The sequence below is a fragment of the Tiliqua scincoides genome, chromosome 2 (genome assembly GCF_035046505.1).
Source record: "Tiliqua scincoides isolate rTilSci1 chromosome 2, rTilSci1.hap2, whole genome shotgun sequence".
Classification (NCBI taxonomy): domain Eukaryota; kingdom Metazoa; phylum Chordata; class Lepidosauria; order Squamata; family Scincidae; genus Tiliqua; species Tiliqua scincoides.
In genome coordinates, this window is record NC_089822.1 from 190,348,836 (window position 1) to 190,361,732 (window position 12,897).

General features: G+C 42.8%; 1 protein-coding gene across 1 annotated transcript in view; it reads left to right on the forward strand.

Annotated features, from left to right (window-relative positions):
- The window catches only part of PKD2L2 (polycystin 2 like 2, transient receptor potential cation channel), a 44,755-nt gene that overhangs the window by 25,268 nt on the left and 6,590 nt on the right, over nt 1-12,897 (forward strand). The window contains exons 10-13 of the mRNA XM_066615070.1: nt 3,246-3,347; nt 6,778-6,860; nt 10,580-10,643; nt 11,544-11,590. Of these exons, the coding sequence (XP_066471167.1) occupies nt 3,246-3,347; nt 6,778-6,860; nt 10,580-10,643; nt 11,544-11,590 (296 nt within the window). The remainder of the gene's footprint in view (nt 1-3,245; nt 3,348-6,777; nt 6,861-10,579; nt 10,644-11,543; nt 11,591-12,897) is intronic.

The window sequence follows — 12,897 nt, forward strand, 5'->3', positions numbered from 1 at the left end:
TGTTTGCCAACTCAAATATTCAGAAATATCAAACTTCCTATGAAAACTTGTGTTATTTGTTAAGTCTTCAATTTTATTCTAGATAGGCCAATTCATTTGGGTTACAGCGCATACACAGACTTTCTTCATCTAGAAGGGTTTCTTCTTTCACTAAAGCATTGGGGCAGCTCTGCCTAAGCAAAGAAAATGTAAAGTTGCCCCATCATCAAAGAGGGTGGGAAAGACTATTCTAGATTAGGGCCGTTAAAATTATTAGTTTGATCAAGATTTAGTGGGGATGGGGGGCAGAAGTGATATGTGCATGGATATGCATGCGTAGATTTATGTACGCATATACCTAGCTGGATGGGAGACTGCACATTAACAAGAGCTGTACATGTGGTCTGTAGCCCAGTCCATCAGTTATGATAAAGTGCCAGTCAGAAAATAGCCAATCAGCTGTTCAGGAGACAGAGAGAACTGCGTTCACTTCCTGTTAGAATTCTTTAGAGAGACATTTGAGTAAAGCTGGGTTTCTGTGCTTTGAAATAATATTGCTGTTGAAGTATTCAAGGGAAGGGTAGGCTACAAGTGTTGTGGGGAACCACCAGGAATGGGTGAGTCAAGTGTGGCTTGGCTCAAGTTGAGTCATGAGTCTTCGCCCCCTGTGACTCGAAAACAACAGGAGCACTTTCCGAGTTGCCCAGAGCATTTTGGCAACTCAAAAAGACTCGAATCATAAGTCTCTCTTTTAAAAACCAGCCTCGACTCTGCAGAAAAAAACAGGGCTGCTGCTGGGCTGTGTGTGTATGTGGGAGTTCTCTTTAAATGCTCCTCTGATCTGTAAACAAGGCAGGAGGGGCTGGGACAGACTGCCTAAGAGCAGGGACAGAAGCAGCAAGAGGGTGAAGGGTCCTGTGCAGCAGCTGGGAGGCTTACCAGTATGACCCAATCTTTGCAGTTCTACTCAGAAGTAGTTCCATTTGCACCAGTCATTCAATGAGGCTTCCTCCTCCCAAGTAGCAACGGAGCCCAAAGGAGCCATGTGGTTAGAAAGTGTGATTGCAATGAACCACCTCCCCCTGGCTTCCTTGCTTCCTTTTCCCCCCTCTCCAGTTCTCCAAGTCCAGCCAATTCCAAGGCAAGAACCCTCTTCATCCACTGTTCATTGGTTCATTCAGAGATGGACACGAGAGCCTGCTTTTGCCTCCCCCCTCCTGCTCAATGCAAAAGAAAAACATTAACCCATTTCTGCCAGGCCCACAGGTGTACACATTTGGTCCCTGTTGCGTATATGCAATGTTGGGCAGAAATGACTGAACCCTTCCCTGCTACCTTACTGGAACTTCCTTCTGCTCTTCCGGTCTGAATGATGGCCCCACGAGGTCTTTCACTCTGCAAAAAAAAGTAAGCAAGCAAACCCAGACACAGACAGACTTGAGTCTGTGTGCATAGGGACCGAGTGCTAAGTCAGTGGCCTCAGACTTGAGTCAGTGCCCAAGTCATCAACGCAGATGGCTTGAGTCTGCACAAGTCTGCGAAAAATACATGTTGCATTCAAGTCACCTGACTCGGGTTTCCATCCCTGGGAACCACTCTTAGAAAGGTACCTGACTTCAGGTGACTTGAATGCAACATGTATTCAGAAGGTCAAACTAGAAGGCTAAGGTGGGAGAGATGGAATATTCTATTTTTATACATCTTGATTATGTAGCCTCACCAATTTACTTAAATGAGCCTTGATTTTCTTTATGGAAAGCAGCAAAAAAAAATTAGTTGCTTATGTAAAGTTGGTCATTTTGGCAAAATGTAGGTACACTATACAGTTGAGTTGAAACGTAGGTTGATTCACAGAAGATGAGAAAGACAAATGATGGTCTGGCATCTCAGTCTAACTGCCTCGAAATTGAGGTGTGCAACTATGGAATACTGTATGTTTCTAAGGGTGTGGTCCTCAGTACTCTTACTTGAGAGACAAACCCATTGAAATGAGGATAACTTTCTTCTGAGTAAACATACACAGGATTATGCTCATCAGTACTCTATCATACTGTTGTTTTCTTTATTGATTCAGCCTGCCTTTGTGCAAGGCTTTTTATAGGCCTTAAGCTACTGTAAGACCTTCATTAATTCATATAAGTTCCATCTCTAATAAATTCATGCATGTAAATTTATTCAATTTTTAAATGTAAATTCTTTTTTTCCCCCGGCCCCTGACACAATCAGAGAGATGATGTGGCCCTCCTGCCAAAATGTTTGAATACCCCTAATATAAATGATTGAATGAGTAGAAATAGTGGCAGGAAGAGCTTCTGTCTGTAACAGGGATGTACTCTATTCCCTGTAGAACAGAGTACAGAACAGTGTACAACAGAGTGTACAACAGTACCCTACCATTTCAAGTGGCTAGTTTATAGAGGACAATCTTCCCTTGCAGTGTCACTCCAGATACATACAGACTTTACTGCGATGAGGCACTGACTTTCCACAACACAACCTGGCAGTGAAAGTCAAATCGGAGACACCAACAAGCATGAGTTGCAAATTGTATTAGCTATTTCTGTGATGTCCCAGAACACATCCTGGGAAAAACAGCCAGTGCAGTCAGCAGTAGGGACATGGGGAAGGACAGATAGTTTCAAATAGACTTTAAAACTAGTAGAAACCAGGTCATACCAGCTGCTTGTATGGTATGTCTACTCCATGAATGTACTTTTCTTGTACAGTGGTGCCTCGCATAACGAAATTAATCCGTTCCGCGAATCCTTTCGTTATGCGAAATTTTCGTTGCGCGAATCACGTTTTCCCATAGGAATGCATTGAAATCTAATTAATCCTATGGGCAAAAAAGGTCAAAACGAAGTCAAATTTGGTTTACAAAGCGTTTATTACGTGCTCTTTAAAGGCATACATACTGTACAGAGGATTTCTAAAATTTGAAGCATACACAAAATTTTTAATTTTTAAAAAATTCGTTATGCGAAGCACGGACCTAAAATGTTTTCGTTATGTGAAGCACGGACCTAAAAAATTTTTCGTTATGCGAAGCAAGGCCAGAAATTTTCGTTATGCGAGTTTTTCGCTGCGCGGGGCATTCGTTATGCGAGGCACCACTGTATATGATTATTGACCCTATTTATTGTTGTGCTGTTTCATTATGTGCACCAGTAATAGTGATGCTTTTGAATGTGATGGATCAGATTGAGACCACCTGCCCATCAGTTGTCTGATTTTGTAATGCCTCAAAATATTTCCTCTTTGTACAGAACATGTTCTTGGCAATCATTAATGACACATACTCTGAAGTGAAAGCTGACTTTTCAGTTATCCCAAGCCGAGAATTTGAAATCAGTGACCTTATTAAACAGGTAAGGCTCTAAAGCTATCTTGTTTGTATAAACATTCTCAGCAACAGAGTCGTGAATTACTTTCTTATTCTGAAATGATTTTGCTCATAACTTTTAAAAAGATAATCTGTTTTTTCCTTCCTGAATTTGAAGAAAAAAGAGATGGGTTAAGGTCAGACTGGAAGAGTATCTAGCAGTGGTTCCTGGCAGTTATACTGGGTGTGCTGATGCTGCTTAGTATTTTGATCACTGAACTGAATAAAGGAGTGAACAATATATTTATGAATTCTACAGATTGTACAGACTTTGTGGGGATTGCAGAAGCCACAATCTAGCGAATAGATTTAAACTTTAAGTATCTGTTAACTTAGGTGGGACAAAAGGTTTCCCACATGATTTGCATGAAAAATGCATCTCCAAAGAGCTGAGGTAAGTGGGTTCAACCTATTCCTGAGTCTTTGCAGAAAGCTGCTTCCAGGGACAAGATAGGACTAACGTAGATGCATCAATAGCCTGACTCAGTGTAAGACAGCTTCATGTGCATTTCATATATTTATAATGAGAGAGCTGGGCAGTTAGCAAGAAAACAAAATACAGTGCACATAAAATGGAGGTATCTTGGCTAGACATCAGCACTTCTGAGAAAGATGAAAGGATTGCATGTTTCTTAGAAGTAAGTCTCATTGAGCATAATGGAACTTATTCCCAAAACAATCTGCATAGGCATTACCTTTCTTTGGACTGTAGATTTTTTTTCCTAAGGGAGCAGCATGATCACCTATGCATCTTATGACTAAGAGTGGATAACATGAGCTACTCATGTGCTCATGAGCACACAGTGTTGCTGTGGCATATAAAGAGCAAATAAATTAACATAGCCATTATGTGTAAACCTTCAGAAATACTTGTATCACTATATACAGCAGCAGTGATATCACATTTGGAATATTGTGATCAGTTGTAAGCATCATATTTCAAGAATAATGCATCATATTTCAAGAATAATCATATTTCAAGAATAATAATCATATTTCAAGAATAATAAGAATAAGAATATTCTTATTATAATAATAATAAGAATAAACTGGAAAAGATTCAGAAGGAGCAGTACCAGTAATTCAAAATCAAGGAGATGAATCCTGTGAGGAAAGTAACTGGGTATTATATAATATAATATAATATAATATAATATAATATAATATAATATACAGTACTTGTATACCGCCTTTCTTGGTCTTTATTCAAGACTTTATTCAAGGCGGTTTACACAGGCAGGCTTATTAAATCCACGCAGGGATTTTTACAAATTGAAAGAAGGTTCTCTCTTTCAAGAACCACCACATTCAAGCTGTTACACTCCGATCTGGTTTAACATTCTGGCCTCCATCCTCCCACGCTCCGAGCAGATGGAACAGCTCAGCTGCAGCTTGCCAGCTGCTTCAAGGTCGCACGGTGCCGGTGGCCTCGAACTGGCAACCTTGTGGATGTTAATCTTCAGGCAAATGGAGGCTCTACCCTCTAGACCAGACCTCCTGCCCTCCTATTATTTTTAGCTTAAAGAAAAGAAGATTAAGGACTCAATCCTATCCAACTTTGCAGCACTGGTGCAGCTGCAATGCAGCCCTGACGTAAGAGAACAAATGTCCCCATACCTTGAGGAGGCCTCTGTGACTGCCTCCCCACCCCAGGATGCAGTGCATGCCCCATTGGCACAGCTGCACTGGCACTAGAAAATTGGATAGGATTTGGCCCTAAGGTGGCTCTAAGAGGATTTCCTGCCTAGGGCAGGGGGTTGGACCTATTAGGCCCCTTCCAACTCTATTATTCTATGGCGACATGCTGAGGAATTTTTTTTTTAAGTGCATTAAAAAAGAGAAGGACATCAGGTTTTCATCCTTTCCACTGGGGATAGGACAAGGAATGGCGTTTAAGGTCTAGGTAGATGGATTTACATGTCATACAGGTAAAGGAACTTCTTTGCTATTAGAGAGGCTAGGAGCACAATCCTAACTTTGGAGCACGTTTGCGCCTCCTCGGGAGTCGACTGGGCCAGTGCAAGGATGTGCTGACTTGGGGAGGGAGGGTTGCGTCAGTCAAGCTCGGCTGATGCAGAATCCAGGGAGGGCGGGAAGGAGGAGAGAGGGAGGGAGGAGGGAGAGGGCAGTCCTGGGGGCAGGCAGTGGGGATGGGACCTGGCTGTTATGCCAGATCCCAACCCCATTTCCCAGCAGCATGGAGCTGCTTGAAGCCTCTCCATTCTCCTCTGACTTGTGCCACCTCCTGAGGTGGCGCAAGTCCAAGGAGATCCATGGGGCCATAGTGGTTTACCCAGGGGTAAGGAGAAGAGTTTCCCCTTGCCTCTGGCTGAGCCACTTCTGGCCCTAATGTTGCACTGGATACAGCGCAGGCCTCTTGGCCTGCCTATTCCAGTGCAAGATAGGATTGCACTGTAGGTAATATAATAACCTATCTCAGGAGATTATAGAATTTAATTTTACTATTTTGAAGAATGGTTGGGCATATATCTGCTTGGGGTACAGAGTTATTGAGTATGCTGTTTTGGAGTAGGGAAAGTTTGGACTATATTGGAAACAACTCAATGGCTAACTCTGGTTTTTTCGTGGGGGGATTTCCTGTCAACCTATACTGCTTGTGTAGCCTTTCTGACTCTTTTATTAATAAGCTGCTCTAAAGAGTCAACTCAGTGAATAGCTAGAATAGTTCCATTTATTTGAGAATGAGATGCAACTCAGTTGACTTCAGGAGGTCTGTGCTGCATGCACAATGAATGGGGTTTTGCCACTTCATTGATTGGTTTACACCAGATTACAGTATACAGGGGCCATTTTGGAGTGATTGTTCCACTCTAGGAGTGATTGTCCCTAGACAACTACATATGTCAACATTAAAGGTTCCGTGCAGCAAACCCTCTTTTACACTGCCAGCTGGCTGCAGGATTAATCATCTTGATTTCATGTTTATAATAATGTCTTGAGCATCCCTCTGCGGGGATGGTGGGGTGCAAATTTTGCAAGTTATGAAAGGAATCCTGCGTGTTGTTCTGTTCATGAGAATTTATTTTTGGCAGTACGGTATTTGTAAACATGTTACTAGCAGTGACCCTTTGGGATGTGAGAACAGCAGGCATACAAAAACAAAAGAGAAAGGAACACAAGCCTCTTGTGCAATTGATGAATCTGCAAACCTACCTTTAGTGACTCAGCTGCACCAATGGTCTCGTGTGGCATTTGGATGTTTAAGAGCAGGTTTTTTCATGCAGCAAGAGGAGCTATTATTGTCAGTTCGTTATGTCAATACATACTTATTACGTTCTTGCCTTCCAAAAGTAACAAGCACTTTCTACCCTATGTTTGGATGGAAACGTCATTGAAAATGTAATGCATCCTATAATAACTTGCTTAACAGTGCTCTTTCTTGCATTAATGCTTAGAGTTACAATAAAGCTCTAATCAAACTCAAGCTGAAGAGTGCACCGCAGACAGAAACCTTGTACTCAGTCTCTTCCTTGAACAGGTGAGTGTGTTTACATCAGGCTTGTGCTGCTTTTATTTACCTGTTCAAATTTCCTGTGCAGGCATCTGATGACACTGCAAGTCAAGGTCAACTGGAGCTCAACTTTTCAGCGCCAGAGAGGGGGGAATGGTTTGCTTACTGTGCATCTCAACAGATGGATTTGCTCCTTCTCTGTTACAGATTTTTACACATGGAAGTGGTGCTAACTATGGTGTACCATCTGATCAGTTGCCCATTACTCCTGTTTAAAACTACAATTCTAGTTCCTCCTGGAAAATCTTGTACCTTCCTTCTCTTGGTCTAGACAGCAGTCCTACACTATCCTCCTTCCTGGTCATTGTTCAGCTCCTCCAAATTCCAGCTACTGTATATAGCAAAGGGGACACTCATTTATTTAGGAATGGATGCAATTGCAGTTGGTTTTTTAAAAGGCCAAATACCACATGCCTGCATGAATATTAGGAAGTAATACAGAGGTTTTTTTCTATTTTGCAGACTACTGCTATAGATTACTTTTTCTGCCAATTTTCCCCTGCATATTTGCATCATTTGAAGTCTCAGAAATATTGTTACATAAATGACATGTGACAAGTCTGGACATACCTCTGCAGTGCAATCTTATGTGTGTATTATTCTTAATAGTAGTTGTAATGGTATAAAAATTTCATGCCCTGCCCTTCTCAATAAAGAACTCAGAGCAGCTTCAAATACAAATCACAAGAAACAAAAAACAACCAGCAGCAAATTAAAACAATAACCATAGCGCCAGCATAATCTCAGTATAGTAGTCAGCGGTAAGACAAAATCGGCAATCAATGTACACAGAAGGCTTCACTGAACAATCAAGTTTTTAGCTGGTGAATTTAGAAACCGCTTAGAATGAAGATTAGGCAGGCCTTCCTGGGGAGGCCAATTTTCCAGAAGCAACTGGCAGGACTGGATAGCTGCTTGGCAAATCTAAGACTGCAGTTCACAAGCTCAGGTTACAAACTCTAACTGGATTCTAGTGCCCGGCTACTGTCAGTCTGCCTGATGGCTCATCTCTGCTTTCAGCTTTTTAAGCCCTAGGAATTCTCCACCATTAGCCTTGTCTGGATAGCCATGTCTGTAATTATTGAATCTGCAGCCTTTAAAAATGTGATCTTCTAAGTGGCCAAGGGTGTTATTCACTCCTGTGATAGCATAATCAAGCACTGTTTCAGTGGAGAAATAGCAGGCTTCTGCTTCTTTCTTCCTTGAGAATCACAACAAAAATGTCAGAAATACCACCTCAATCATTTCTCTGATAGATTGTTCTGTATAGCACATTTTATAATCTTTATAATCTTTTCCCTAAAAACACTGATAGTTAAGTCCTGTTTCATAGATGTGCCTGGGGTTTTTGTCACTGGTGCTCAAATTCTCCCCTCAAGTCATTTCTGCCCAATGTTGCATATACACAACAGGGATCAAATGTATATACTTGTGGACTGGGCAGAAATGGGTTAAATTCAGCAATAATAATAATAATAATAATAATAATACAGGTATTTCTCTACCGCCTTTCTTGGTCCTCAGATTTCTCCTCGGACTTTATTCAAGGCGGTTTACATAGGCAGGCAATTTAAATCCCCGTAGGGATTTTTACAATTTGAAAGAAGGTTTCTATCTTTCAAGAAACCACAACATTCAGGTGTTTCTTTCTTGATCTGGTCACACATTCTGGCTTCCATCCTACCACGCTCAGAGCAGATGGAATAACTCAGCTCAGTTTGTCAGCTGCTTCAAGGTCGCACAGTGCCGGTGGCCTCAAACTGGCGACCTTCAGATGTTATCTTCAGGCAAATGGAGGCTCAACCCTCTAGACCAGACCTCCTGCCCACCATACTGCTCACCAGACTACAGAAATTCTTTGCAACTTACTTACTTACTTAGGGCACAATCCTAACCAACTTTCCAGCACTGACATAGCTGTGCCAATGTGGCGTGCACATCCTACAGTGGGGAGGCAGTCAAGGGGGCCTCCTCAATGTAAGGGCATGTTTGTTAGCTTACCTTGGGGGCTGCATGGTGACTAAGTCAATGCTAGAAAGTTGGTTAGGATTGCACGCTTACTTACTTAGGGTGCTATCCCAACCCGGGCTTGGACTGGCGCAAGTCCCTTGCACTGGCCCAGGAGGGTCACAAACGTGCCGTAAGGTACATTTGTGCCTCCTCAGGAATCGGCTAGGCTGGCACACAGAGACACACTGGCCTACGGAGGCGGGAACAAGCCTCTGCGCCAATGGAGGCACCGAAGCTTGCATTGGCCTGGTTGGGCTGACACAAGGCTCTGAGGTAGGTGGGGAGGAGGTGGGACAGATGTGTTCCTGGGCAGGGGGAGGGTGGGTGGTGGACGGCTCCAGGGGCGGGTGGGCAGGGAGCAGGAGGCGGGGCTGGGATCCAGCAGTTATGCAGGATCTCAACCCATATTCCTGGGGAGATTGGAGCGGCTTCAAGTTGCTCCACTCTCCTGGATTTGCACCACCTCAAGAGGTGGTGCAAGTCTGAGGAGACCCATAGGGGAAAGGGTGCCTTTCCCAGAGGTAAGGGGAAAAGTTTCCCCATGCCTCTTGCTGAGCCGCTTTTGGCCCCTATCCTGTGCTGGGTACAGCACACGTGGCTTGCCTGTTGCAGCGCAGAATAGGATTGCGCCTTTACTTAGTTACTTACTTACTGCATTTGTATCCCATCTTTTTCCCATCAGAGGGACTGAAGGTGGCTACATGATTCAAGCTACATCTAGTTTGGCCCTAAGGTCACCATGTTAGTTCAAAGCTTTTAACTACGGACCTCTCTGCTCACCCTCTCTATCTGATCTTTCCTCCAAAGAGCTCATGGCAGGAAACATGGGGCAATCCCATTTTATTTTGTGAGGGGGAGTGCCCCAGGTCTCCCTGGGCCAAATTCAGCACCCTTGTGTGTACCACACCACAATGGATATTGAAGGTACAGTGCCCAGATCAATCGCACAAGTATAGAGCTTGCAAACTTCTATCAGCAGGAGTACTTCCTAAACACCACACCAGGCAGCAGCACATTCTTACGTCAGCACATTCTTACATCAGATAAAGGTGGCCTTTAGCGCCACCTTATTCTTTGACTGAAGATGGAAATATATTCATATATAGTCAATTGTTTGAAAGATGGATCATAAGAGAATTACATTGTTACATGTAGTGTATGTGATCTATCTTCTGTTGATCAAATAGCAAACCTCCACTGACTCTAGTGGAGCCAAACTGCACATTAAAGACCAAAGTACAAATTGCCTGAACATGGCCCCCACCAATCATATCTTTTCAAAGCTTCCTGGCAATGTTTTTGAAGCATTTTCATGATGTATTATTGTGTTTAGCTCTTCTCTGCCCCTGCAATTGCTGCATCAGCTACTTCGCTGCTGTATGCAAAGGGCAGCGGGATACAAGATGCGATAGCATGTCATACATCTTCAGCTGGATGTTATTCTGAGAAATGGATTGGCAGTGGCCGTATATTTCAGTTACTTTATAGTTTGGTCCTGAGGTCATGGGGGCTTGGGCTAGCAACCTCTGTCTTATGTTCTGTTTTGGAAAAATATATATACCGTTTTCACACAAAATAAAACTGAACAACAATTCACCAACAGTTCCAGTATGTTTCTGGGAGTTATTTTTACATGAATTATTGGTCTACTTTTTTTTTTCTTACATGACCATTAGAAAAGGACAGTCAGCCTCCCGAGATGTTGGCAAGCAGGCCTCCACGTTCAGTAGTTTTAACAGGGTAAGTGTCTTTTTCCATTCATCCAGTAACAACATAACATGGATCAGCTCTTTGTTCCAAAGTGTGTAAATATTTTACAACATAGCAGTAAGCCTTTCAGTTTTGAAATACAGATCCAGACTTATTATCTGTGGATTTGGTCCCTAACCAGTGGGTTAATCTGGACCTGGTCCTCTGAACACAACTGGAGTTATGCTCTGGTTGCATCTGGTGGGCCTTTTGAGAGCTGGGGAAACCGTGTGTGGCCTCCCCAACCCTCAAAAGGCCTTCGACGTCCTCCAGAAGGCCGAAAATTGAAACTTTATTTTAAAGCAGGGGAGTTCAGGAAACTGAATTCTTGACCCAGTACCATGTTTTCTACACTCTTGTGGAATTGCAACATTCACTCAACCCTGCCGGTGTCCTTGTCTTTTGTTTGCAAATGTTTTAAAAATAGAAAATGATTTTAGCAGAAAATATCTTGCTGTGATTATGGAATTGATTCTTTTCTTTTGTATGTGTGTTCAAAATACATTTGCTTGAGTAACTGTATTACACAGAACAAACACAAAGGGAAAATTGCTTTAAAGTACAGGCATGTGCTGCTTAACAGTGAACCACATAACGACGGTACGCATATATGATGGTGGTCAAAGCACAATAATGATGCTCTTAATAAGGCAATAGCATCTCCCATAGCCTGCAGCAGAGTGTCTGTTTACACAACAGAGATGCTCTTAATGCAAAGAAGGGGCAATCTATCTCCAGTAGCCTGTGCAGCCAGCAGTGTGTCTGTCTACACATCAAAGGCACTAGATTGGGTGGAATGTTCACTTTACAACCTACTCACATAACACTGGGGATCAGAAAATGTATTCCTGTCATTCAGTGGCACTCACCTGTGTCTCCCTTTCTTTGCAGGTTTCCAGAAGAAATGCCCCAGGAGTTTCTTATGAAGAATTTCAAAAGTATGTTGCTTGCTATCATTATTCATTAGGAGGCAGAGCAATATGCTATATATCCCACCCTAATATCCTTGTCTTTGTAATATTAATTTATCATGGGAGATTCAATTCTGAGGTAGCATTCTGTTCTACTTGCTGGAAAAAAACAGCAAGTCACGCTCATGTCCATTTAAATGGCATGTCTTATAAGCAGTGGCATAGCATTTGACCCCGGGGCCCCCACATGACAAAATTAATAAATATTTTTTTTCACATTTTTATACCACCCTTCTTCTAAGGAGCTCAGGGTGGTGCACATGATTCCTTCCCTTCTTTTGTCCTTTCAACTAGCCTGTGAGGTAGGTGAAACAGAGATAGTAATAGGCATGACATGAAACAAATACCTGTAATAATAATGGCCAGAAAATAAATGCAGTGAATATTTTCCCACAAGCAATGGATGAACGTCAGTGCTCTCCCCTGCTATTGCTCCCCTGCACATAGTACTCACAGTACCCCTGCACCTGGAGGTTCAATGTAGCCATCATGATTAATAACCACTGATAGATTATAGTCCACCATGAATGTTTAGAATTCACATTAAAAGTCATCTAAGGGCCCAATCCTATCCAAACTTCCAATACCGATGTAGCCACAATGCAGCTCTGAGGTGAGGAAACAAATATTCCCTTACCTTGAGGAGGCCTCCGTGACTGCCCCACCACCACAGGACGCAGCGCATGACCCATTGACATGGTGGCATCAGCGCTGGAAAATTAGATAGGAGTGGGCCCTAAGTCAGTGACCAACAACACCCAACTTTCCCACCAGTGGCATCACTAGGTTTGGTGTCACCCCCATTAACTTTATTTTCCTATAGAACAGTACAGGTCACCCAACCAATCAGTAACCAACCAAAAAACAGTGGCCAACTTGATGGCACTCACACAGCTTAATAGGAGTTTGAGTATTAGCTCTGATGCATGGAAAAGAGAGCTGACTCATAATAACATTTTATTGGTACCATTCTGTGTCATCATACCTCATTAGAACACTCAGATTTGTTGGTCAGTTTTATAACATGATGGTACTAAACCTAAAAACCATGATTTCCACCATTTTGTTCACTAGTGGTATCTTAGGAGTGGACCTCAACAGGTGGGAAACCCTGGCCTCTGAGCAGCCCGCTTGAAGGCAGGCTGTGCAGCATGGCCTTTCCCAGTTTGAAGAGACACTTGGCCAACAGTCTGAGGCAAAGAGGCAAAGAAGGAAGGCCCACAGCCAGGGAGACAGACCAGGGACACACTACACTTGCTTCCAGTGTGGAAGGG